General features: G+C 41.3%; 1 protein-coding gene across 1 annotated transcript; it reads right to left on the minus strand.

Annotated features, from left to right (window-relative positions):
* Positions 1–719: 719 nt before the first annotated feature.
* Positions 720–10442, minus strand: LOC133715762 (endoglucanase 14-like). The gene is made up of 6 exons (XM_062142401.1): positions 10388–10442; positions 3111–3262; positions 2167–2667; positions 1883–2035; positions 1224–1508; positions 720–1037 (listed from the first exon to the last, which is right to left on the minus strand). Exons 1-6 carry the CDS (start codon positions 10440–10442, stop codon positions 720–722), a joined length of 1464 nt encoding a protein of 487 aa, XP_061998385.1.
* Positions 10443–27928: the final 17486 nt, after the last annotated feature.

A 27928-nucleotide genomic window follows, 5' to 3' on the forward strand; every position in this document is an offset into this window, starting at 1 on the left:
CTCGCTTTGTTGTTCATGAGCCCGACCTTCTATTTGGTTGAAGAGTTTTTTGGCTTTTGATTGTATTGCAGGATCATAATGTGAACTAATACCTATGGTATTGGTATTACGTCCATCCTGGCCAGGCGAGTGTGTACTTTCTTGGATGAATGAAATGAGCTTGATGACTTAAACCCCGAGCTAGAGTGGGCTCAGCCCTCGAATTAAATTCATCCCATTTAAATTTTATATTGCTCGCTTTGTTGTTCATGAGCCCGACCTTCTATTTGGTTGAAGAATGAGTTTTTTGGCTTTTGATTGTATTGCAGGATCATAATGTGAACTAATACCTATGGTACTGGTATTACGTCCATCCTGGCCAGGCGAGTGTGTACTTTCTTGCTCGAATGAAATGAGCTTGATGACTTAAACCCCGAGTAGATTTCCTGCAACTCGAGTAATTGGCAAGAGATTTCCCTGAAGATCGATTTCTTGCACCGACATTTAAAGGCCTATACGGTTACAAAGGACCTCATTGCAAAAAAGTCACAACGAACCAACGATTAGATACCATTCTTGAAAGAGAATTATTACTGTTTATTGATGTGAATACATACACACTGATTCCTAAACTGGCAATGCATGTCAAAAACCACGTATCTGTTTCACTATTTTCCTGAGCATTATATTACAGCAAGCTAGAGTACTATAAACCGTAACTAAATAATTCAATATGATACTCAGGCAAGCTTGGCTAGGACACCAACTAGTGGTGCAGTATTAACAGTTGAAGCTTCAGCCATTTGGAAGTTGGTTCTCGAATCCGTATAACCATCACTATCATTGGGTCCTCCAACTATTGCTCCATCCAATACATTCGGATTAGGGGCGTTCTTGTTAAACCAAGCGTCGAATCCAGCTTGGCATGCAACTGGAGATGGATCTTTCTTGATTGAAACAATGGATGCTCCTCTATGATGAACTTGAGTTGGATACTTTGAACCAAATCCAACCATGTAGCTCATACCATTAGGATTTGAACCCAGGATATAGTCCACCTGTACGTTAAATGGAAAAACATTGTAAATCAGTGAGTTAACTACGTACAAGTATGAAGTGCTTAAACCCTAGTCAGGTCTTTGATATGCTTTATTTGTTTGCAAAGATGATTATTAGATTATGTGACTAACATTTTGTGGTTGCACAAAGGGGTGATTAGTTTCGAATAGATAATTTAATTATACCTGTGATCGGGCCAAGTCAAGTAGAGCAGGAGCCTGAACAATGCCACCACTACATTGAATGGAGGCACGTTTTGGGGAAAGGTATTCAGAGTAAACAGTTGCAATGAGTGCAGCAGTTGCAGTATACTGAAGATTGTTAAATGGCAAAAACCATAACAAGCCACCGGGCGTCTTCTTCACGTTGTTGTTACCCTTCTGAATGCAAGAGCAAATGAACTGCTCTGCCTGGTTCTTGTATTGTGACCACGGTCCTGAATCAGCCGGTACCTTGCCCTCCAAAACAAGCTTCAAACATGCAAAGAATACACATAAAGTCGCACAATTTTTTGGTTTACTTATATATCAAGGCTGCGCAAGAATCTTAATTGCCCTAAAAACCCCCAAAATAAAAAAAGCAAAAGTGCATATCCAAGCAAATTAATGATATCGTGAGTTTAAGACAAAACAAAGAAACCCAACAAACAAACTGACAGCTGAAGAGAAGTGGAACGATTACTAGAAACCCTGTAGTTTTAACAAAATCCTAGCCACCCTACATCACATATATATGCATCACTCACACACACACTAGACACATATATTCTAGTGCTCATCTATCAATGTAGTTCAAAATTATGATCTAGTGATGTCGAATAAATACATATGCAATAATCTCTTACCTTTGCAACCAAGACCTGGGCGCCAACAAACTTGTCATCCCAAGCGAACACGGTTCTTGCACCACCAGTATTGCCTGCTTGACCAAGGTAATCTAGGTACGATTTATCATCAGTAGCACGATGAAGCCATGCTGCAGCCCACAATAATTCATCCTGATCGACAAAGGAAAATATATAGCACAATTTTGGAATTTTGACCAAGGAAAAAAATAAATAAATAAAAAAATAAAGAGAAGAAGATGTGATTGGTTTTTAGCTAGTCATATATATGTTAATTACATTACCTCATATCCGCTGCTGGAGTAGAACTGGCCTGCTACATTAATGCTATTCTGATAAACACCAGCATGACTGCGGGCAAATTCAAACAGCTGTTTCGCATGCGTCAAGAGCTGGCCAGAATATGTAGGGTCTTTATCCTTGAAAGCAATGGAAGCTGCGGCAAAAGCAGCTGCGGTTTCACCAGCAAGATCAGAACCTGGATGCTGCTCATCGATCTTGAAGGATGTCCGTGGGGTAGTCATGTCTTCCGGTCTCTGCCAACAAGTATGATCAGAACCGCCTTCGCCAACTTGGCCATAGAGCACATTTGGCTGAGGGTGTGCTTTGATCAAATAGTCGGTTCCCCATTTAATGGCGTCCAATGCGTTGGAGAGCTCATTCTTCGTCTCAAGTTTGCTTGCGAACTCTATTGTGCTCCATGAAAGCATTGTTATTGTGAATGCCATGGGGAATCCAAACTTGACATTGTCCCCAGCATCATAATACCCTCCATCAAGATCAACCTGTATTTTGTAGGCAGTAAACTTCATTCTAAATTATGTAGGCATCAACCTCTCTGTGTGCGTGTGTGTGTATTTAAATTAATTATTAACTTTGCTTGGCCTTTTGAGTTTTGGTAAGATCATTGAAGGAATATCCAGTACGTTTTGGGCTCAGGGTTTGTGTTCAAGGGTTTTTCAGTTTTTGGGTGTAACTAAAACTGAACCCTAACGACACCTAAACCACTATTCCAAAAACAACTTACTTCACTAAATCCAACGATGCAGAATAATGATACAAACAAAATTTCTGAAAAACCTAACCTCTATATTCTTAAAAAAATAATAATAATAAATAAATAATTAGTAATTTGTTTCAAATTGCCCTTTGACTCTAAAAAAAAAAAAATACACAATTCATGTCCGAAACAAAATCCAAAGATGAAAAAAGGGCATATAGAACTTACACCAGCATCGCTTCCATCTTTAAGCGCTGAATCGCCACGCCATTGCACTCTCTGTTCAGGAGGCAACTTACCAGATCGTTGAGCCTCATAATACAACAAAGACTTTGTAAGAGCTTGCTCATAATCTATCGCTGCAAGCGACTTTGTAAGAGCTTGCTCATAATCTATTGCCGCAAGCGGCTTTGTAGGAGGTTGCTCATAATCTATTTCGGCAAGCGGCTTTGTAAGAGCTTGCTCATAATCTATTGCAGCAAGCGGCTTTGTAAGAGCTTGCTCATAATCTATTGCAGCAAGCGGCTTTGTAAGATCTTGCTGCTCATAATCTATTGCCGCAAGCGGCTTAGTAAGAGCTTGCTCATAATCTATTGCCGCAAGCACTGAATGAGTTGATAAAATGAGAGAAACGCAAACCAAACCAAGGACATGGATAGAAGCCATGATTACTCTTGGAAGAAAATATTGCAAATTAAGCTTGAGAAAACAAGCTTCAATGCCACGAATTTATAGAAAAGTTTTGGGGAATGGTTTAGGCAACAAATTGATGTCAGATTCTGTGAGAATAGAGTAGTAATTACATGATAGAATATTTTGTGGGTTTTAATACGGAAAGTTAAGTGAATGTTTTCTTGTGAATGATTTGCAAAGTGCGGCATTGCAAATAAATTGACTTCAACCGTAAAGATGGCGGATTCAATGACTAAATTATAGTGAAGATTAAACTGTAATTCTAGATCATTAGATAGAGTAGTAATTACATGATAGAATATTTTGTGGGTTTTAATACGGAAAGTTAAGTGAATGTTTTCCTTGTGAATGATTTGCAAAGTGTGGCATTGCAAATCATACAATCAATTTAAACTTCAACCGTAAAGATGGCGGATTCAATGACTAAATTATAGTGAAGATTAAACTATACTTCTAGATCATTAGATTAGAGTACTATTGATGGCTGAGATAAATCATGAATTTCTATTCATTTTTTATTGCATCAATAATTGAAATTACAACAACTAGGTTTGCGTGAGTCAAACTCACGACCTCCTACTTAGGAAGAGAAAATTTCTTCCACTAGACCAAATGATACTAAGTTATTCCTTTTTTTATTCTAAAATACAAAATCAATTAATAATATGTTAAAGGAAAAACACATTATGTGTCTTCGTCAAAGTAACTGACGAATCTTATATCTTATATAATTAAGCTAATTCTTGAGAGAATGGTTAAATTTTTGAACTATCATATATGTCCTCACATAATATAGATATTAATAAATAAATTATTTATTTATGAGGATAAGATAGTCAATTGACTATATCATATTTCAAAAGATTGCAATACCTCCCATAAAAAATGGAGAAACTTCCTCAAAATCAGGAGAGAAACTGCTGTAACTTTTTTTAATTTAAAAAAATAAAAACAAAAGTCAATTGACATGTGCGGAGCACATGTTAAGGGGCTAGTCTTATATCTTATATCTTATATATATATATATATATATATATATATATATATATATATATATATATATATATATATATATATATATATATATAATTAAGCCAATTCTTGAGAGAATGGTTAAATTTTTGAACTATCATATATGTCCTCACATAATATAAATATTAATAAATAAATTATTTATTTATGAGGATAAGATAGTCAATTGACTATATCATATTTCAAAAGATTGCAATACCTCCCATAAAAAATGGAGAAACTTCCTCAAAATCAGGAGAGAAATTGCTGTAACTTTTTTTAATTTAAAAAAATAAAAACAAAAGTCAATTGACATGTGCGGAGCACATGTTAAGGGGCTAGTAGGGAATTAAGGAATTACGATTATAGCTCAATCAACATTTACTATCATTATTGTAATTGATATTTTCATTGTAATTCTCTTCCTATATAAAGGGACTATCAAATTAAATGAGTAGACCAATTTCCATTTACTTTTACACGCTATCAGCATGAGTCTCTAGCCCTAGATTCGAAGAAAAAAAAAAAAACCCAAACCCTAGAATTTTTTTTTTCTGCCACCACCCTAAACAAAAAAAAAAAAAAAAAAAAAAACTTCCTTCTACCGCCAGCCCACACGGGCCTCGCCACCCAGCGCACTGCTGCAACAACCCAGCCTTTGTTGCCCAGTCACACAGCACAGCCCCGACACCTACAGCGCAGCCCACTTGATAGATCTCGCTTCCACCCAGCGTGCCCTGCGCCCTGCACCTCGCTGCCCAGTCGCACACCCTGCGCAGCCCAGTCGCCTTGCACACCCGACAGCAGCACCGGAAAAACTTTTCCCTTCAACCACTCATCTGTAAACCAAAAAAAAAAAAAAGAAGAAGAGAGAAAACCAGAAGGAAGAAGAGCAGGCGGAGGAAGAAGAGAGAAAAGAAAAGAAAAAAAAGCGTGACCTGGCCCAGATGAAAAAAAAAGAAAAAGGAGGGGTGTCTAGTGACGTAGCTCAGCAAGAAGAAAGAAAAAAAAAGGGGAAGAAGGCCCTGGCACACTGCTGAAAAAAAAAAAAAAAAAACCCATCACTACGTACGCCTGCATCAACACGCGCGTGCGCTAGGATCGTTTTGTCTTCTCAAAACCAAGAATGAATCGATGAGAACTTGAGTGCTTAGTTGATAGTGGGACTACCCACACCATATTAAGAAAGAGGCCATTATTTATTGAATTAATAGCTTATAATTCCTCTGTGACTACGATGATTGGATCATCACAAGTAATAAAAGGGCGAGGAATTGCCAAATTTTTGCTGCCTCACGGCACAATGTTTAAAGTCACAGGTGCTCTGTTTACACTAAGAGCTAATCGAATCTTGTTAAGTTTCAAAGATATTCGTGCCAACGTACGGTTATCATATAGAAACCCATTATGAGAATAGAATTGAATACCTTTATATTACCTCTAATGAATGTGGAAGGAATTAAACATATTTTAGAGAAACTAATGAGTCAATCTAGTGGATTCTACCTCACTACTATTCGGATCATTGAATCCTATGCTGTCATCAACAATGAAATGTGGGACACTGACTCATACAGGGTTTGGCATGAGCGCCTAGGGCATCCTGGTTGTGCCGTATTTTAAAGAACTTACATGGACATCCCTTCTTTCAAGTAAAAAACAAAATGGGACAAAAATCTGCCACACTGCAAGGTGTCGGTCCTAGTACTGCTCAAATATAGTCATTGCCCTCTGAAGTACCAGAAGCACTATCTCCCTCCCATTATGCCTCATTGACTATTTCAAAGGCACATCACTCATTTTGCAAAGCCTGCTCTTTAGCAAAAACAAGATCGAGACCTTCCTATATATGCTAAAGATACAAAACAAAACATTTTATTCTTACAAAGGATACAAGGAGATATCTGTGGACCTATCCATCCAAAATGCAGACCATTCAAGTACTTTATGGTTCTGGTGGATGCTTCGACACGCTGGTCACATGTCGCATTATTGTCCACAAGAAATGCTGCATTTGCAAAACTCCTAGCACAGATTATATGTTTAAGGGCTCACCACCATGATCACCCTATCAAGTCTATAAGGCTTGATAACGCTAGAGAGTTTACATCAAAAACATTTGATGATTATTGCATGTCTATTGGGATTGATGTAAAGCATCCTGTACCCCATGTGCATACACAAAATGGTATCTCAGAAGCCATAATCAGAAGGCTACAGATGGTGGCTAGGGCACTGGTTATGTGCACTAACCTGCCTATATCTGCCTGGGGTTATGCAATATTGCACGCAGCTTTACTTATTCATTTCAGACCCACTACTTGCCAACCATTTTCTGTGTACCAGTTGGTAACTGGATATGAGCCTGACATTTCACACTTATGCATATTTGGTTGCGCAGTATATGTGCCTATTGCACCCCCACAGCGCACCAAAATGGGTCCTTAGAGACGATTAGGTATTTATGTTAGATACGAATCTACAACAATTATCCGCTATTTGGAACCCTTGACAAGCAATCTCTTTACCGCTAGATTTGCGGATAGTCACTTTAATGAGACAATCTTCCTGTCATTAGGGGGAGATAGGAAAAAGGATTTTCCAAAGGAACAATAGGAATTGTCGTCGTTTGTCCCCACTCTGTCTCATTTTGATCCCCACACTTCACAATATGAAAGTGAAGTGAAAAGAATTATCGATCTTTATAACGTAGCAGATTCGATGGGTGATGCGTTTACTGATATCGTAAAAGTGACGAGACCACATATACCAGCTGCAAATGTGCCTGCAAAGTTAGAAGTCCCCAACAAAGGGCACGGCGCCGCAGATAGAGGCGCTACAACTACACTTGGTGGAGGTGTGGTTGAGGCCATGGCTCCTCAAAGGAAGAGGGGGAGGCCACTTGGTTCGACTGACACTCACCCAAGGAAGAAGAGGGCGAGTAAGGCACAAACAGATCCATTAATCATCAATGTACAGAATCCCTCTCATGAGATTGTCTCTGATTATAGTTATGTCCATAAATTAATACTGGAGGAAGCTCCGATGTTTGAAATGATTCCAGAGAACAAAGAAATCTCAATGGATTATGAGAGTGCATATGAGTTGATGGAAAGATCTTCCATACACATTGATGATGTATTTGCATACATTGTTGCTCAAGAAATCATAGAGCACGATGATATCGAACCACGCTCTGTTGCAGAATGTCAACAAAGAGCAGATTGACCTAAATGGAAAGAAGCAATTCAGGCAGAACTAGATTCTCTAGCAAAGAGACAGGTATTTGGTCCGGTAGTGCTAACCCCACCAAGTGTAAAGTCTGTAGGACATAAATGGGTCTTTGTTAGAAAGCGTAATGAGAATAATGAAGTCCTGAGGTACAAGGCTCGCCTTATGGTGCAAGGTTTCTCACAACGCCCTGGAATTAACTACAAGGAGACATACTCTCTCGTAATGGACGTTATAACGTTCCGCTACTTAGTTAGCTTGGTAGTTTCCGAAGGACTGGAAATGCAGCTCATGGATGTGGTTACTGCATATCTCTATGGGGATCTTGATTCAGAGACATATATGAAAGTGCCTGATGGCCTTACATTACCAAAATCAAGTGACTCTAAACCACGGAGTGCGTTTGCAATTAGGTTGAAACGCTCACTTTACTGATTGAAACAATCAGGGCGGATGTGGTATACCCGTCTAAGTGACTACTTGATTGGGAAGAGATATAAGAACGATGATGCCCCTGCGTATTCATAAAGAAAACAAGTTCTAGATATGCAATTGTAGCTATATATGTCGATGATATGAACATAATAGGTACTCTTGATGAAATAAGAGAAACCACGAGCTACTTGAAATCCGAATTTGAGATGAAGGATCTTAGAAAAACTCGATTCTGTTTAGGCCTTGAACTAGAACACCGAGTTTATGGAATACTAATCTACCAGTCTACATATGTCCAAAAGATGCTCAGGCGATATAACATGGACAAAGCGCATCCTGCTAGCACTCCCATGATAGGTCGAAGTTTGGATGCAAAGAAAGATCCATTTCGTCCAAATGAAGATGACGAAGAGGTGTTGAGAGCTGAAATTCCCTATCTAACTGCAATAGGCGCATTATTGTACTTAGCCCAGTGCACTCGACCATACATTGCATTCTCAGTGAACTTGTTAGCTAGATTTAGCTCAGTGCCAACACAGCGTCACTAAAATGGTATCAAAAATATTTTCCGATGCCTAAAAGGAACCATTGACTTGAGACTGCTCTTTCCCTACAGAGAGACAAAAGGGGTCGCAGATGGAACTGCAATCCCTAAAGGAAATGTTGATGGCGAAAATGCCACTCACTACACCGAAACCTCAAATAATGCTTTGGTTGGTTTTGCTGATACTGGGTACCTCTCTGACCCACATAAAGGTCGTTCCCAAACTAGTTATGTATTTACCATTGGGAACACGGCGATATCTTGGAGATAAACCAAGCAGACCCTTGTGGCTACCTCCTCGAACCACTCAGAGATCATTGCTCTACATGAGGCGGTTCGTGAGTGTATATGGTTAAGAACTATCATTACACATATTCGAGGGACTAGTGGTTTAGTTCTACCATTGAAAAGCCTACTTGCATTTATGAAGATAATGCAGCTTGCATCGAACAGATGAAACTACGTTATATCAAGGGTGATAATACAAAACACATATCACCAAAGTTTCTACAATCAGAAACAACAGGCTCTCCTCAAGATTCAAGCGAATCACGTAAGGTCTGAGGAGAATGTGGCATATTTATTTACCAAATCATTGCCTAAGGCCATATTTGAGAGACATGTGAAAAACATATGAATGCGAAGACTTTTCAAGCTCCCTTGACTAATGTAAGGATCAGAGGGAGGTGTAGACATCAGGGGGGGTCTAACACACACATGTCATCATCAAATGTAATAGGTGCATTGTGCTCTTTTCCTTCAACCAAGGTGTATTTTTTGTCCCACAGGTTTTTTTATTGTTACTTGGCAAAGTTTTTAGTGAGGCAACAATTCATGCACCATTTCGTCTTTGACTTGGCACAAGGGGAAATGTTAAAGGAAAAACACATTATGTGCCTTCGTCAAAGTAACTGACGAAGAGGGAATTAAGGAATTATGATTATAGCTTAATCAGCATTTACTATCATTATTGTAATTGATATTTCCATTGTAATTCTCTCCCTATATAAATGGACTCTCAAATGAAATGAGTAAACCAATTCCGATTTACTTTTACATAATAAAACTAATATTTCCTTTTTACTGTTTCCTTCTTAAAATTGTCTTTTTTTTTTTTTTAAAGAATGGCTGGTGCAGCTGCCCTCAAGCCTTGATTAATGAAACTACGGAATACAAGGGGGGGACATTGAGCTTAAACCCCTTATTACAATAAGCATCCAGAGGTCCCGAAATAATATCAGGCGACTCTACAAAATACATGTATTCTAACAAGCACCAATCAGCAAAGAGTGCACTGCTGGCTACTCCATTTACTTTGACATAGCTGTGACACACCGGCAAGATAACTCGATTACAACGAAGCATAATTACTAAAATCACAGCTTTCCTACTATGTTGCCGCCGGAAAATAAATTCGATGACACTTAGTTTCATTCTGCCACTAGGAGGTTGCGACCATTTAACAATGGATCGCCTCCTCACTAGGCCAGACAAGGCACTAAGAGTGCAGGCACGGACATTTAGCCTGACTAGCCCTACAAGATACATGCAGGGATTTATTTCACGCCAAAGGCGAGACAATAATACTAACCAAATAAAATAAATAAAACTAAAAACATAAATAACAAATCCAGCCCAAGCCTCATCCAAGGAAACAGGAAGACCACATGCCGTCAGCCAAGCCTGGTCCAACAATCTTAAATTCTTAATAAAATTATTATTTTTTGTACACGTGTCTGCATTCTATTTGTCTATCTTTATCTATACTATATTTAAGATATTGAAGAGAGGTCATCAGCCAAAACAGAGTTTGTTTACGTAACTACCCTTTATATATTAAAATATTATGAAAATCAAATTAATTAGAAAGAGTACCCAAGTAAACTACAAATAACAAAGAAAGATTCTAGCATATACAAAAAACAATTAATAATCAAATTAATATTTCTTTTTACTGTTTCCTTCTTCTTCTTTGAATAAAGAGCTGGTGCGGCTGCCCTCAAGCCTTGACTAATGAAACTGTCGAATACAAGGGGGGACATTGATCTTAAACCCCTTATTACAATAAGCATCTAGAGAACATCTTGAAATACTATCATGAGTTTCTACTAAACAACTGTATTCAATTAGGCACCAACTAGCAAAGAGCGCTCTACTGACGACTCTATTTGCTTTGACATGGCGGTGACATAACGGAAAGATAACTCGATAAGTAACCCAATTACAACGTAGCATAATTACTATACGCACAACTTTCCCACTATGTTGCCACTGAAAAATAAATCCAGTGACACTTAGTTTCACCCTGCCGCTAGGAGGCAACAACCATGTGACCAAGCAAGAAACTCACCGCCTACCTAGAGCAGACACGTTACTGCCACTAGGAGGTTGCGACCATTTGCTAATGCAAGGAACTCGCCGCCAACCTAGAGCAGACAAGGCAGACCAGGTGCATAAACTGACACGAAGCCCATCTCGTCCTACCAACCTATGGCAGAGACTTATTATAAACAATAAACAAGCAACAAAATAACAACTATTATTCAAACAACTCAAGCCAATAACCCACCAGCAAGGGCCCAAAACCCTAAGCCCAACCCAACCTCCAAGCTCCCCAAGGAACGTCTGAGCCGTAAACCTCCAAACATGCCACCATTTCCACCGCCTGTGAGCTGCAATCCATTCCTGCCCCCAACTCCGCTGCCCACACACCGACGCCATTAGCCTCACATCACCACGCCGCCTACCAGTGATCTCGCTTGAAATTGGAGGTCGCATCTCAAGGCGTGACAGATCCCTTTCGAGATCGCCTCTGCCACGAGAACGAAGCCCCAACCACAGCCTCGATCCGATCTGCTGTAATGACATCCGATCCCGCAACCGGTCAGCAACACCCCTACGTTGTTCTGTACCCGTGCTCGCCCACGACCAAAGATGGCCAGATCAGAATATATCTGCCCACTCCAAATTGTCTATCTTTATCTATATAATATTTAAGAGATTGAAGAGAAGTCATCAGCCAAAACAGAGTTTGTTTACGTAACTACCCTTTATATATTAAAATATTATGAAAATCAAATTAATTAGAAAGAGTAACCAAGTGAACCACAAATAACAAAGACAGATTCTAGCATAAACTATTTATAACCACCAGGCTTGCTCACCTAAGGAACAATTTTAAGGGACTGTGAGGAACAAATGCATCCCAACCACATGTGGATAAAGAACATAAGGCCTCCGTAGTTTACGGAGCAGGTGAACCTAGGGTTCGCGTGGTGGCGGCTGCGACCTTATGGTCCCCTGGCCAGGCAACAGCGCTGAGACCACTATGGCATGGTTCGGAAAGGTGGTTTGCAGGCTTCTCGTGCGAGAGGGTGGTTATCTGGATCGTGGATCGACGGAATTTTGAGGCAGTGTTTAAGGCTCAGATTGTGACGGTGTTGGATGTGGTGGTTGAGGGTGTGATTCCGGGGGTGTAGTTCGTGTAGTTCGACGGGTGGAATCTCTCTCGAGGTTGTGGCGTCAAAGAGTCTGCAGCGGCTGCATCAAAAATCCAAGGAAGGAGGCGTCGGTTTTGCTTTTGATCGTGGTTGATTGAGGCCAACTCGAGATTGGGGTTCCTTTTTTAGACCAAGGCGATGGTGGAGGAGCGAGGCCGGCCGCCGGAGTATTGTTAGACAGTTGCTTCCTTGCTAGCTGGTGCTACCTGATTTGGGGGAGGAGGAGGGACAGTGGGTTTGGGCCTCACGCGTCAGCAGGCCTCGGTTGCAGCAGTGAAACCTAGCTGGGCTAGCCCACTATCTTTTCCTTCTCCTTTTGGATTGGGCCTAGGATGGGCTGTTGAGGTGAGGCCTTGTCCTGTACTTTCTCATTTTGAAGCTGGTCCTGTGTTAGTTACTGTGATGTACACCATTGAGGTCTTAGGTGTCAAAGTTCCAAGACAATGCTTTGATCTAAGATTGTGTAGGTGTCCTTTCAAAAAAAAAAAAAAAGATTGTGTAGGTGTAGGGTTTTTCTTTTTTTCTTTTTCGAATAAGTGAGCTCCGCTCTACTCTTAGTTTTTTTTTTTTTTTTTGTGAGGTTTATTTTCCTTGCAGTTCCTTTAGATTTTTAGTCTTTTGATTATGAGTGTTTTTGGCTGCTCCAACAATATGTATTGTGTTTGAATTAGTACTATAAGTAGTTTCTTGAAACCCTCTAGTTTGACCCAGTGACGTCATTATTTAATGGAACTTGATTCCGTTCCCCTCAAAAAAAAAAAAAAAAAAAAAAATCTCACCCACATATATTAAATTAAAAGTCTGAAATTATAATAACTTAAAACTGTTAATTTGTTATCAGCCGTCAGACTCACTTGTCCTTTAGGTGAGCAAGCCTCTTATAAGCACCCACCTTCTATAGCTATTTTCTTCCACTCTCACACCCATCTAGTGTGTGCTTATTTCTAATTGCACCCAAAAAAGAAAAAAAAAACCTACTAACTAACTATCCGGAATTCTAGATTTGGAAGTATTCAATTTATTTATTTTTTTCCTTCTCTCTCTCCTTTTTTTAATTTTTAATTTTTTTTTTTTTTTTGACAAGATAGAGAGATTTCCTTTAGATCCCAAAGTCAAAAATGACACATACAATAGATCCATATGTACTGATTGTACCTTAAATCAATGGCCAAGTAAGTAAGAGATCGATGTGTACCATATATTAATACAAGAGAAAAATGCACCATCAGTGCCTCAACTCTTGTGCACCGGCCAAGTTGATACCCGGACTCTCAGTGCTACCAATGTGATACCTGATCTATGATTTTGCTATCATTGACATACTTCCGTCAAATTTCTCAGACAGGGACGTTAAAAAAGTCACGTGCCAAGCACGTGGGCCCAAAAATGGCATGAAATGACTTAAATGACCCCAGAAATTTTTTGTATACAATTTTCTCTTTCCTCTTCCTCTTCTTCTTCTTCTTCTTCTTCTTCTTCCTTTGTTCAGTTGTTGCTGCATCGCTCAATCTTCTTCCAAATATTCTTCTCTAAAATTTCTACCACATCATGATTGCTTCACACTTAGTTTTTATGAACTTCATCCCTCAATTCTAGCAATTATTCACGCTCTTGAACCCAGAATAACCATTAACCAAGATGCCAAAATAGCAAAAACAAAAACCCAGCAATTGTTCATGTCCTTGAATCCAATCCAAATCATCCATTTTTCTTTCTTTTTCATAAGCTTTACTTCACATACATAACCCAATGGCCACAACCACAGTGACCCATACAAACAACTCAAAGACTCAAGCTTCAAACTCAGGCTTCACCCTCTGTCCATACTTGATCTTCATCTTCTCATCAAACTCTTTAATTAGCCTTAATCTCTGCAATTTTTTCAGCATTCTCCATGGGCTCCTCTTGAACCTTAGCAAGCTGCCGACTCCTCTTCTTCGTCGTGGCCTCTCTCTCGACTTCCAATCCTTCATGAGCAGAGCTGCATAAATACGAACCAGAGAAAAAGACAAAAAAAAAAAAAAAAAAAAACGATAAAAGTTGATGTTCAAACAGAGAACAGAAACATAGCAACATATGTAAGCAAACTAAAATTGTAAAAACAAATACAAAAATGGGATAGAAATCAGTTGGGTTCTGGGTTGCAGGAGTTGTGAGGTGGCGACCACCGTGTCCTGGGTTTTCCCCATCCTCACTAATCCAATTATCAGATGCAATTAACGCGAGCGTGATAGCCGCTGCAAGATTTCAATTGGAGAAGACAGGGAACCTTGTTCGGATTGAAATCGACTTTTCTTTTGGGCACAAATACACTGTTCTTCTTCTTCCTCCTCCTCCTTCTTCCGATCTAATTCCCTCTTATCAATATCCAAATAGTAGCCTTGCTGCTACTGCAGATTGCAGAATGGTACTATTTGCAGCCTTGCTGCGACTGCCAGGAACGGAAAGCCCGGAAAAAGCTTTCTCCTTTGCAACCATATCAACAACCCAATAAGTCGAAAACCGGAACAAATAGTGATTCAAATCGCATTGAATTATAAGGCACACAGTTCACCACTGAAAGACTTGGTCTTTACCTTCTTCATCGGACTGAACAGCTGAACAAAGGAGGAAGAAGAAGAAGAGGAGAGAGAAAATTGTAAAAAAAAAAAAAAAATTGGGCTACATTTTGGGCAAAAAGACGTGTTTGCCCTTTCTTTTAGGCCCACGTGCTTGGCACATGACTTTTTTAACGTCCCCGTTTGAGAAATTTGACAGAAGTATGACAATGATAGCAAAATCATAGATCAGGTATCACATTGGTAGCACTGCGTCCGGGTATCAACTTGGCCGGTGCACAAGAGTTGAGGCACTGATGGTGCATTTTTCTCTTAATACAATGAAACTCAATTATTGGAGTTTACATGACTATGTAAAGTCATTCCACACAAAGGAAAATTCTATGACGTACATTATTGGTGTACTATCATCCAGTTGTGAAACCAAAAATTGATTCTTAGAGGGGCCGAACAAGTAGACAATTATAAAGATTTTTTTGTTAATCCAAATCATAGTTTTTTTTTTTTTTGGCAATACGAATGGTTCTGAAAAATACTTTGGTTCTCAAATAAATAATGGATGTGTTGTAGAGAAACTGAAATTGAGAGGAATTTGCTGTGTATTCTCATTGATAATAGGGGCCTCTTTATATAGAGGATTACAATGCATAGAATCTCAATCATACAAGGAAAGTAATCTTACATTGAATAGGAATCTAGATCCTTCTAATCTAACCCTATTACCACTAGGTCAAGTAACCTAGAGTTTGGGCCAAACACAAATAGAGATATCCTTAAACACTCCCCCTTGTGTTGTCCAAACACGGTGCTTCTCTCGTTGCCTCGTTAAAAACCTTGCCGAGTAACAAAAACTCAGTGGGACAAAAATAACCTCGGTCGAAGGGAAAAAAGAGCACAACACACCCTTCACGTTTCGAGACCATACATGTAGACATCTCCCCCTGATGACTGCATCTCTCCCTGATGACTGCATCTCCCCCTGATGACTACGGTCATGGGAGTTCGGATAACTTCCGCAATCGATGCTACCAACATGTTTCTCGAAAGTGGAATTTAGGCAATGACTTAGTGAGCAAGTCTGCCATACTGACCTCAGATTGAACCTAGTTCACTTTGATCTTGAGGAGAGTCTGCTGTTGCTGATTAAGCTTGGTGTTGTCGCTTTGATGTAGCCTTGCTTCATTTGTTCAAAACAAGCAGCATTATCCTAAATGCTCGTAGGCTCATCTATGGTAGACTTCAAACCACAATTGTTCGAACATGCGTAATTATGGATCCAATCCATATACATTCACGAATCTCTTCGTGAAGAGCAATAGTCTCTGCATTGTTCGAAGATATAGCGACTAGGATCTATTTCTGTAGACCTCCAAGATATCACGGTCTTTACCCATGGTGAACACTTAACCATTTTGGGAATGACCTTTGTGTGGGTCAGAGAGATACCCAACATCAGCTAAACCTTCCAAAATGCTAACTTCGTTTTGGGATGGGGATAGAGGACGCAGGCCAGTGTTGGCGGCGTTCCTGGTGTGTGATGGGTCTGAAACCATCATCTCTCTGTAGGGATAGAACAAGCCCATATCAATCGTACATCTCAAGTACTGAAAGATATCTTTTACACCAATCTAATGGCGTCGCGTTGGCGCAGAGCTATATCTTAGCTAACAAGTTTACTGCAAATGAGATGTCCGGTCTTGTGAATTTAACTAAGTACAATAATGCGCCTATTGTACTCAAGTAAGGCACTTCTGCCTCTAGCACATCTTCTTCATCATCCTTTCGACGAAGCTAGAGGATCCTTTTCAGGATCAAGACTACGAACGATCATGGGGGTGCTTGAAGGCTTGACCTTGTCAAAATGCCTAAGCATCTATCGACACGATGCTCGAGTTCCAAACCGAGACATAATCGTGTTCTCCCAAAATCCTTCATCTCAAACTCGGATTTCAAATGTTCAGTGGTTTCCCTTAACTCTTTAAGGGCTTCTAATGAAGATCATGTCCAACATGAACCGCGATAGAATCCTAAACTTGTTATGGAAACGCGTGGGCATATCCCTTCCCAATCAAGTAGTCACTTTAGTGAGCGTTTCAACCTCTTTGTAAACGCGCTCCGTGGTCTAGAGCCACTTGACTTGGGTAAATGAAGTTCACCATGAACCTTCATGTATATTCCGTATCTAGATCCCCATAGAGATACGTAGTGACCACATTTGTAAGCTGCATGTTCAGTTATTCGGAAACTACCAAACTGACAAGGTAGTGGAGTGCAATGACATCCATTACGAGAGAATATGTCTCATCGTAGTCGATTCCAGGGCGTTTTGTGAGAAGCCTTGCGCCATAAGGCGAGATTGCCATCTCTTTTTCTCATCACGCTTTCTAACGAAGACCCATTAGTCAATAGGTTTTATGTCAGGAGGTGTTGGCATTACTGGCTCAGAAAACCTTCCTCTTCGTTAGAGAATCCATCTTAACCTGGATCGCATCTTTCCATTTAGGCCAAATCTCTCTACGTTGGCATTCATTCATCAACGGAGCGTGGTTCGATATCATCGGACTCAACAAACTCATGCGTGACTACATCATCAATTATGATGGAGTTTTTATCCCACGTCTCATGTACACTAGTGTAATTTTCATAGAGCTCTATATTCTCAGGAATAGGGTTCTAACGTTGAGGCGTCCCCCAACGATAACCATAACCCGGAAGATTCTCATGAGACGGATTTTGAGTGTCGATGATCAAAGGGTTGGAATGTGCCAAAGTATCCTTCGAACTCACGGGCCTCCCATGCATCCTAGCTGGGGCCATGGCCTGTAACGCCAGAGTGCCACTCTCTATGGCGTTGGCGCCATGCCTACCTCTGTGTAGGGTGGCGCTACGTCCTCTCGTAGGGACGTCCATCCTTGCAGGCATGTTTGCAGCATATTTGTGTGATCTCGTCACTGTAACAGGGATCGAGATGAGACATAGTGGGGACAGACTACGACAATTCCTGTCGTTCCTGTTGAACATTCGTGTTCGTATCTCCCCCTAACGACGGGAAGACTGTCTCATCAAAGTGACATCCGCAAATCTAGCGGTAAGGAGATCGCCTAGCAAGGGCATTAAGTGGCGGACGATTGTTGGAGTCTCAAATCCAACTGACTTGTTCATTCATCTGTAAGGACCCATTATAGAGCGCTGTGGCGGCGCAATTGGCACATAAATGGCACACTCAAATATGCGTAAGTACGATATTTGTACCCAGTCACTAGCTGTAACGCAGAGGTAGATTGAGTGGCAGTGGGTCGTAGACGAATTAGCATAGCTGCATGCGATATTGCATCACCCCAAGCAGATATAAGGAGGTTGGTGCGCATTACCAATGTCCGGACTACCATCGTAGTCATTTCCGCGAGACCATTTGGGTGTGCTCATGGGAATATGATGTCCAACATCAGTCCCAAATGCAATAACTATCGAAAGTCTTCGATGTAAACTCACTAGCATAGTCAAATCCAATTGACTGAATAGGATGATTCGGGGAGTGAGCCCGTTGTCATATGATGTGTGCTAGGAGTGTTTCATAAGCAGCATTACAAGTGGACAATGGCACAACACGTGACCAGCGTGTTTGCATATCAACCAACATCATGAGATATTTAAACGTCCGCAAGTTGGTGGAATCAGTCCACAGAATCCCTACAGATTCTATGTAAGAACATAATGAGTATTTTCATATCCTTTGCATAGGACTGTCTCAGTCCTAATTTTCCTAAGGAAGTGGCTTTGTAAAATGAGCGAGAGGCCTTAGAAGCAACCAAGGAGAGTTTTGGTTGGGCCTGAGCGTTTGAAACGCATATTGAAGCAAAGTTTGTGACTACATCACCCATCATGGTGTCATGACCATGGGAAGTGGCATCCATGGCGTTATAACCATGGGGATTGACATCCATGGCGTCATGGCCATGGGTAGCGCCATATATGGCGTTGTCACAAGGGACTTGGGCGGCCATATGGCGCTCCAAGACAGCTGCAGCGGCAGATGCTGCAATTGTTGCGATCTTGCTAAGTCCAGGAACCAATTTTTGATTCTTGCTTCATTTCGCTCGAGGGTGTCCATGTGAAGTCTTTAGTAGACGGATCACCATATCATGACCAGGGTGACTTATCCTGTCGAGACAAAGCCAATATGTGTCTAAATCCAAGAGATCTTCTCTCATAACTTTATTGGATTTAATAGCTCGAATAGTGACATAGAGTCCACTAGAGAGACACATAAACTTCTCTAAGATGCGCCTTCGTTCGCAATCATTAGAGGCATTGCAAAGGAACTCATTTTTGTTCTCTACATGCGTTTTCGCATGGAATCCGTTGGCTATCCATAGGTGCGAGTTGCCCTAGGAGCGTAGAGAGTTTCTGTGACATTAATCAAGGTGCCATTTGGCAAAGAGAACTTGGGCTATTCCATGTCCTTGAATTAATACTGATGGCCCAGCCATCGTAGTCACAAAGTAACATGCTCATGAATCAAAATGGAGTCATAATGAAAAGAACTCAAAATTTTATTCATAAGCCAACGGAGTACATCATTGTCTCTTAACCATTAGGAGAATCTAATCTAACTGCTTAGCTAATGCAAAACAATGGTAGTCGTCTAACTTTTTTCGGTAATTCCAACGCAAATGTGACCAGGTGAGTAGGGAGATGTCGGTGGAGCAAAGCTCGCTTAATTACCACTTATCTCAAAACCTTCCTAGACATCACATTTACATTGAGTACGCCTACTTTGAAGAAAGACTAAACCATAGGCATCTACTACAAAAATAATATGGCAATTGCCTACATCTCTTGGAAAATAAAGACTTAAACAGAATTGGCGATCTATTGATCCCAACCAGATTCGTAGTCTTCAACCCTTCACTCTAGATCATCTTCTTGATCTTCTTGTTCTACATAGTGAGCTTCTCTTGCTTCACAATATGTTTTGTAGGCGGTGACAATTTCTTCACGAGCTCTACAAATGTGTGCCCAATGATCAGACACTCCACATTGAGAACATACATCTCTTTTCTCAAACTCCATTGATTAAGGCGCTTTGAAAGCGTCATTAAGATGGCTCTTAGTGTTGGTGGCGCCACCAACATGGCCAGAGGCGTTGCCTCCCTCTCTTTTTCCACGTTTACCTCTTCGGTTCCGTGTTCGCCTATTTTGGCGATTACCTTCCCAAGTAGAGCGATTATATGGACCAAAAAGTCTATAAGTATCCCTAATGTTAGGGTTTTGCTCTTGGCGCCTTCTCTTAGGGGCACGACTATAATTGGATTCCGGAATATGCTCTATTTCCACGGATCTCGAATTATAGTTCTTCACAAGGATGTTGTCATACTTTTCAGTGATATTCATAGCTCCAATGAGCTTATGAAACCTTGTGATCCGTCCTGCAGTAACATCAATTCGATAGTTCTTAGCAACCATCAATGCAGAAACGGGGAAGGTAGAGAGAGTCTTCTCAATCAACATTGCATTTGTGATCTCTTTACCACAGAATTCCATTAAGGATTTAATGCGAAGTGCTTCCGAGTTGTAGTCAAGAACTGACTTGAAATCATAGGAGCGGAGGCTATGCCATCTCACTTCTAGGTCAGGAAGCAAGGAAGGAGTCACGGACGTTGCCAAATCTTTCTTCGAGTGAGGCCCACAGCCTTCTGGGGTCTTCTTCATTCATACACTCGTACTGGAGCGAATCATCCATATGAGGAGTCATTAGGATGATGACTTTCGCCTTATTTGCCTCTAAGGCTGCTCTATTTGCTTCCAAAGCTTGAGCTTGCTCAACAGTTAGCACGTCCTAGCTAGGCTCGAGAATCGTATCCAAGATTCCATCGGCCTTGAGATGCTGGCGGACATCACGAACCCACCTGTGATATTCAGAGCCAGTTGTTCCCAATGAAGCAAAGTCCAATTTGTTCAGGTTACTCATCCTGAAAGAGAACAAGAAATTAGGGTTAGTTTCGGAGCGTGTAAGGCTACCACGAAAACATATAAAATTTCTGAGCGGAGTCGCTTCCAAGAAATTAGGGATTTTCTGAGCGTAGTCGCTTCCAAGAAAATCCGATTCCAAGAGGGGTTTTTGGATTAGATCGAAACGACGATGTATGTGGTCGATCGTTTTCTTCTCAACAAACTCTAAGTTTGGAGGACTCTACAAGCTCCAAGCTTGGTGTGAGCACGAACCCCCACAGTTCGGCTATTGGTCTCCCCTATGAAGAAGAAAGGGGGGTAGAAGAAGGGATGTTGCAAGTCCCCGAGAAAAGAAGAGAAAAAGGAGAAAAACTCAAAAACGGGAACTTTAATCTCAAAGACTTACTTGTTGATTCAGGGCTTGAGAACACGCGCATGTTGGAAAACAGGCTGCGGGGATAGGCTGCTGGTGCTGCAGGGCCGCGGAGGCAGCAGATACAATGCGCGCAGGAGGGAGCAGCAAACGCAGGGGCTTGTAGGAGCTGCTGGGGCAGCGGGTGAGCGTAAGGCTGCGGGTGAGCGTAGGGCTGCGGGGGCAGCAAGCGAGCTTAGGGTTGCTGTGGTCGCGCGGTCGCGGGCGAGTTACGGGAATGCGGAGTCGCGGGGGTCGTTGCAGATATGTTGTGGGGATGCCGCGAGGCCGCTGCGGAGATGTCGCGGGGCAGCGAGGATGCTGCGGGGCTGTCGCGGGGCCGCGAGGAAACTACAGAGATGCAGCGGGGCTGCGAGGACGCTGCGGAGATGCCGCGGGGTCGCTGGTGAGTCGCGGTCGCAAGGGCAGGCGAGTGCGCGCGAAGGTGGAAGGCAAGCAGGGCTTGCGGGTGCTACAGGGGCAGCAAGGCTAACCTGGTAGGGTTAGCGATGAGTTGCGATGCGGGGGCTGCGGGGGCAGTAGTAGCGTAGGCAAGGCAAATCTGGTGGAGCTTGATCAATTTCTGGGGTTTTGGTTTCTAAAGCTAGGGTTAGGGCTCGTGCTGATAACGTGTTGTAGAGAAACTGAAATTGAGAGGAATTTGCTGTGTATTCTCATTGAAAATAGGGGCCTCTTTATATAGAGGATTACAATGCATAGAATCTCAATCATACAAGGAAAGTAATCTTACATTGAATAGGAATCTAGGTCCTTCTAATCTAACCCTATTACCACTAGGTCAAGTAACCTAGAGTTTGGGCCAAACACAAATAGAGATATCCTTAAACAGGATGTGATTTTTGCCACCGTACTAACTACTTTCTTCACCCTACATTCTCTTCTCACCCTATATATATATATTTTTTAATTTTAAGTTTACTTAGTTCACCTATTTACAGTACCCGAAGTACCATTTTCCAATAGTACAAGGGTTTAACTCGAATTCTTTTTCTAATCGGGTTCCTCCGCGTGTCGAATTCTTTTTCTGTTAGCATATCATGAGAACGATTGAAGAAGGTGAATGTTAAGAAAGAAAGAGATATCATGAGAACGATTGAAGATGGTGAATATTACGAAAGAAAGAAAGAAAGAAAGAGTTAAGGTTTAACCATGAATGAAGAGATTAAGAATGAAGTTTAAGTATGTATTTTATAGGCTGTAATAAGAAAAACATATTGTAATTTTAATCAGATATTGTTCTTTATTGTTATTTTAAATTATGGTATTTTAGTCTTTCAATAAATTGAAAACTTGGAGGGTGAAGAAAATAGTTAGTAGAGTGGCAAAAGCCGCACCCATAAATAATATATATTATTTCTAATTAATAGAGTTGACCTTGGATCTTTTTTTTGAGGGAAAAGGAATCAGGTTCCAATATATTACGACGTCACTGCGTCAAGCTAGAGGGTTTCAAGAAACCACTCATAGTACAAGTACAAGCACAATACAGACTGCGTAAAGCAGCCAAAATCTCCTAAAGAAACTGCAAAAAGCAGCCAAATTATTACTAACCAAACTAGAAAAGAAAAGCAACAAGTAAAACACCCAACACCTATCAAAGCCACTGATCTAACAAGCATTGACGCCTAAGACCCTTATGGTGTACATCGCCACTCATCAATTCAGCATACAGCAACGATCAAGGGCAAAAAGGGGATGAGTCGAGCCATGCTCAATTAATCAAAGCAAGAAAAGGGAAAAGCTACCACTCTCCCAAAAGCCTAAAACAGGCCTGATCCAAATAGAAAAGGATATAAGAGAAAGGGCTGCCTAGCTAGACCACAAGGAGCGGCCCAGGCAGGCCGAGGCCCAACATTGGCCAAAGCCCAACTCTTACCCCTCTCCTTCCCAGACCCGGCCACCCCAGGCTTCGAGAGAACAGCCTCCAATCACCAGTCCGGCGGCCGGCCGTGGACCTCCACCCTGGCCATGGTCAAGCCTGGACCCCGACCAGTACCCTGACCTAGATCAACCGAGCCGGAAACACACTGGTCGCCGCCTCCTCTCCGCTAATAACAAACCTCGGATCACCGCTCAAAACACCGCACAAAAGCACAGAGCCCTAATGCAACCCCCGCCGCAGAGAAGGATCACTCCGCTCCCTCCGGTCTGCACCCTCAACCGCCGCAGCCTAAACTGCCACCGATTGAAGCCGTCTCAAGCTTTCCTGCCGAAACACCGATCTGGAAACAACTCCGCCGACGTATCCAGAGGACTGTAGCGTCGCTCCTTCCCCTCGCCGTCGTTGTCCCGTCGCCGCCTGGTCTGGGGACCGTGAGATCGCCGCCGCCAGCTATCGAAACCCTAGGTTTCGCAAGCGAGGTCGCTCCATTCCTATTGTAGTGTTTTGAGTTGACCTTGGATCTTAATTAGTAATAACTACACAAAAATATTCAACGAATTTAGTTTATGAAAATTCCAAATCAGATTATTTTAAATTTACTTTTGTATCAAACGAGGGGGTCATGCATGTCTAGATATTAATTATTTTAAGTAACTTATATTAATGGGGGAGGTAAGAAGAGTTCTCTCTCTCTCTCTCTCTCTCTCTCTTATTTGTCTTTTAATATGAGTTGACAAAGTCTAATAACAATTAAAAAATAGGGAAAATGCTCATTTACCCAATTTTAGCTTAAAATTTGCCCACTTGCTCCACTAACTGTTTTTTAACCCCGTTTACCCAAAACACTCTAAGGGATTATTTCCCCTTTACCCAATTAATTCTTTTTATTTATTTTTGGGACTTTTTTGCCCTCTCCCCCCTCACCGATTTCTCTCTCCTCCCCCCTCACCGATCTCTCTCTCTCTCTCTCTCTCTCTCTCTCTCTCTCTCTCTCTCTCTCTCTCTCTCTCTCTCTCTCTCTATCCAGACGACGTCGAATTTCTCTCTCCCTCCCTCCATCCCTCCAGCAGGTCGCCCACGACGCCTGCTCTCGCCATCGCCGCGCCGAAACTCGTCGTTGTGCTCTCCGCTGTCAGGCTCGACGCCAAGCCGACGGTCCTCGTCGCTGAGAAGCTCGGCGAGGCCGGCGTTGACCTTCTGAAGGAATCGACGACGAACTGAAAACTGTTATCTGCTATTGGGCAGTCATAACCATAAAAATTGTAACATTAGTGCCCCCCAGTAGACTTTGTATTGGGGGCTAATGATGACTGCTTTATTTATTGACGGACTGAAAACTGCTATTCCAAAGTAAATGTAGTGTTAAATTGCAGTAGCCGATAAATGAAAAAAATTGTGTGGTTTGTGTCAGTCTAGTGGGGGGCAGTAGACAGAATATTGACCCTCATAATGCGGGTTTTTAGACATTATCTATTGTTTTGAGTGTGAATAACTTCTATAATCTGTGAAACATAGGAAGCGGTGTAATGTTTGATGGTCTATTGGGGGGCAGTAGACACATTAGTGCCACCCAATAATGTCTTTCTTAGGAGACAGTAATCATCTCTTGTTGATTTGTTTGTGATAAAGTGCAATACACTGTGAATCCTTGAAGCTGGTGCAAGTTGTAATGGTTTAGTGGGGGGCAGTAGACACATTACTGCCCCCAAATAATGTCTTCATACGAAGTCAGAACCCTTCACTTAACTGGTGCAAGTTTTAATGGTTTAGTGGGGGGCAGTAGACACATTACTGCCCCCAAATAATGTCTTCGTTTTAAGTCAGAACCCTTCACTTAACTATTATTGACAGATTATTGTACTTTAATAAACTCAAAACAACATAAGACTTATCAAAACTCTAATTTTAGTGATTAATTAACCATAGTTAAGAAATTAGTGGGGGGCAATAATCTGTCTATTACCCCCCAATAGACCACAGTTTTGACGTCGTCCGAGACCTGCAAGGGAAACCCAGACCCGATTCCGGCGTGGAGAGCTTTCCGGACATTTGACGAACAAAACCGGCGAAGCCCAGAGGGGTTGGGATCGTGGAGTTAGATGGCGTCATCCTCTGGTGGTCCGACGGTGGGACAGAGCGGCGGCGGTGGAGGCCGACATCGACGGTGGAGTGGTGGGCGTGGTGGCTCAGAGAGAGAGAGAGAGAAAGAGAGCCTGAGACGAGGTTAGAGAAAGAGAGAGAAAGAGAGAGAGAGAGAAATCGATGAGGGGGAGGAGAGAGAGAAATGAGTGTAATTTGTTAATTAAAATGAGGGCAATACTGTCAAACACTGTTAGATTGGGTAAATGGGGTTAAAAAAACTCTTGGTGGAGTAAGTGGGCAATTTTTGGTCAAAAATTGGGTAAGTGGTCACAGCCCCTAAAAAATATGGAGGTCCAAATATTAAATTTGGATGTCCAACTAGAACCACCCGTCTAAAAAATAGCTTAATCCTATATTGGTAGTAATCCGGATCATTTTTTTTTATAATTGCAGTCCAATAACTTAGCTACTACATCAGATTTATTTTCTTTTCTATATTACTGAATTAATTTTCAGTTCTTAGTTCCTAATCCATATTTAATTTGTTCTTAATTTCAAAAGCATTTCTAAAACTATTCTCATTTATATGACGTAAAATTACGAGATTTTTCAGACATCGAGTAATAATGTGTTGGACAAAATTGATGTTTAATATCCTTCCGACTGAATGGGACACCTTGTGGTTTTGGCCTGTGACTTTGGATACTAAAGTCCTTTATGGGCAGATTGCCAAAAGAAAGAAATAAGGGGGTGGATAAGGTAGCCGGAGGGGAAGAAAATGTACCCTCCGGAGGTGCTATTCTTGGTCGTGGTTATGGTTACTTGTCCTTTGAAAATGATACAAATAAGTATGGTTTGATTGATAGTGGTAAATAAAGAGCTTTGTTGAGGAAGAATACTTCTAGGGATGAGGATATCTCGGATCCTAGATTAGATGGTGAGGCCATGAAGGCTAGGGACCCATCTAAGACCGATGACACCTCTAGGAAGGTTCTTGATGATATTAGACCCATTCCTAATGAGTTTGAGCCATCTACTTGCACATTTAAATGCATGCGTCCATTAAATCTATATGGACTAGTTTAGCTCACCCAGACCAGTTGAGTTTTATGGTTGTTTCTATACTCAGTGTTGGTCGGTAGTCTCAATAGACATCATTGCTATATATGGTGCTAAGGTTTATTTATTTATGGTGTTCTTTTGCCCAACTTCAATTATCATATTATTCTAACCTCAGAAAGCATGAATTTGTTGGACCCTATGTGTAAATGGGAAAACATTGCTGTAAAGTTTGTTATTTAGCCTTTAACTCTGTCGATGAGATTTTCTTTTTATAGGTGTATGACCAGTTTCTAGGTACAAATTTGGTAATGTTTTTTAGTTTAAAAATTATACATAAAACTATTGAATTGAAGTTACTTCCACAAATAATTATCAAGATTATTTCCAGCTATTATCATCAGTTTAGTTATAAAATCTTCTTGTTGCAATCTGCATGATTTTGTTTTATAATATATCTCACATTTGGTGTATTAAGGTTATTCATAATTTACAATCTTCCAAAATGTTTTTGTTATGGCTCATATACATGGATGGAGGCTGATTAGGTTTCCGGACTCTCTCCTCGCTATAACCTTGAAGGCAAAATATTATCCTCACTCTGATTTTATGCAAGCTTCTATCAACTCTGATGACTCGTAATCTCATATACATGGAGAAGCCTTATGAAGGGGAATGAGCTCTTACAGAAGGCAATGAGGTTCCAAGTTGGTACGGGCGCGGACACCTCGGTTTGGTTTGATCCGTGGATCCCTAGACCTCATACATTCAGGCCTTGCTTACCGGTGATGGAAGGGTTAGAGGATATGAAGGTGGAGGATTTGATTGACCCTGTGACATGTGAATGGATGCTTGATTGGCTAGAGGAGCTGCTTACTCCTGATGAGGTTGAATTAATTCGGAAAATTCCTCTTAGTATGAGAAGACCGTTGGATAGGATGATAGTATGAGAAGACCGTTGGATAGGATGATATGGCATTTTGACAAGCACGGGTTACACTTAGTGAAAAGTGGCTACCACGTTGCTAGATGCACTGCTTCCTTGCCTACTCAAGCATCCACATCGAATGGTCATGCTGGAAAGAAAGCATTGTGGAAGGGGGTTTGGCGAGCTAATGTGCAACTCAAGGTCAGAGCGTTTATCTGGAGGTTACTCAAAAATATCTTACCAACAAAGGACGCATTACGGAAGAAAGTTCAGTTGGGGGATGTATCCTATCCGTTTTGTATTGGGGAGGTAGAGTCCAGTTTGCATGTATTTAAGAATTGTAATGTGGTTTCATGCTTTTGGCTATAGGCCCGCAACCATGCAGCTCCAAATATTTGGGAACGGATTCATGAGATGGTGGCTAGTTTGAAAAAAGAAGAAGTACGTGGATATCGATCTACTTCATCTGCCTTTGGTCAATCTGGGAAGAAAGGAATAAAATAGTCTGGAGTGGGGGTTCTTTTAACCCCATGCATGTTGTTGCTTGGAACATGCATCAATTCAATTGGGTGATTATCAACGTTGGCATCCCAGAAAGGTAACAAGAAGGGGAGTAGAATGACTGCCAAGAAATGGGAATTCCCACCCCGTGGAAGACTGAAACTAAACGTTGATGGGGCATTCAGAAGTGAAACTAGAAATGTTGGAGTCGGAGTTGTTGCTAGAGATGATTTGGGA

This window comes from Rosa rugosa, chromosome 6, assembly GCF_958449725.1.
Source record: "Rosa rugosa chromosome 6, drRosRugo1.1, whole genome shotgun sequence".
Classification (NCBI taxonomy): Eukaryota; Viridiplantae; Streptophyta; class Magnoliopsida; order Rosales; family Rosaceae; genus Rosa; species Rosa rugosa.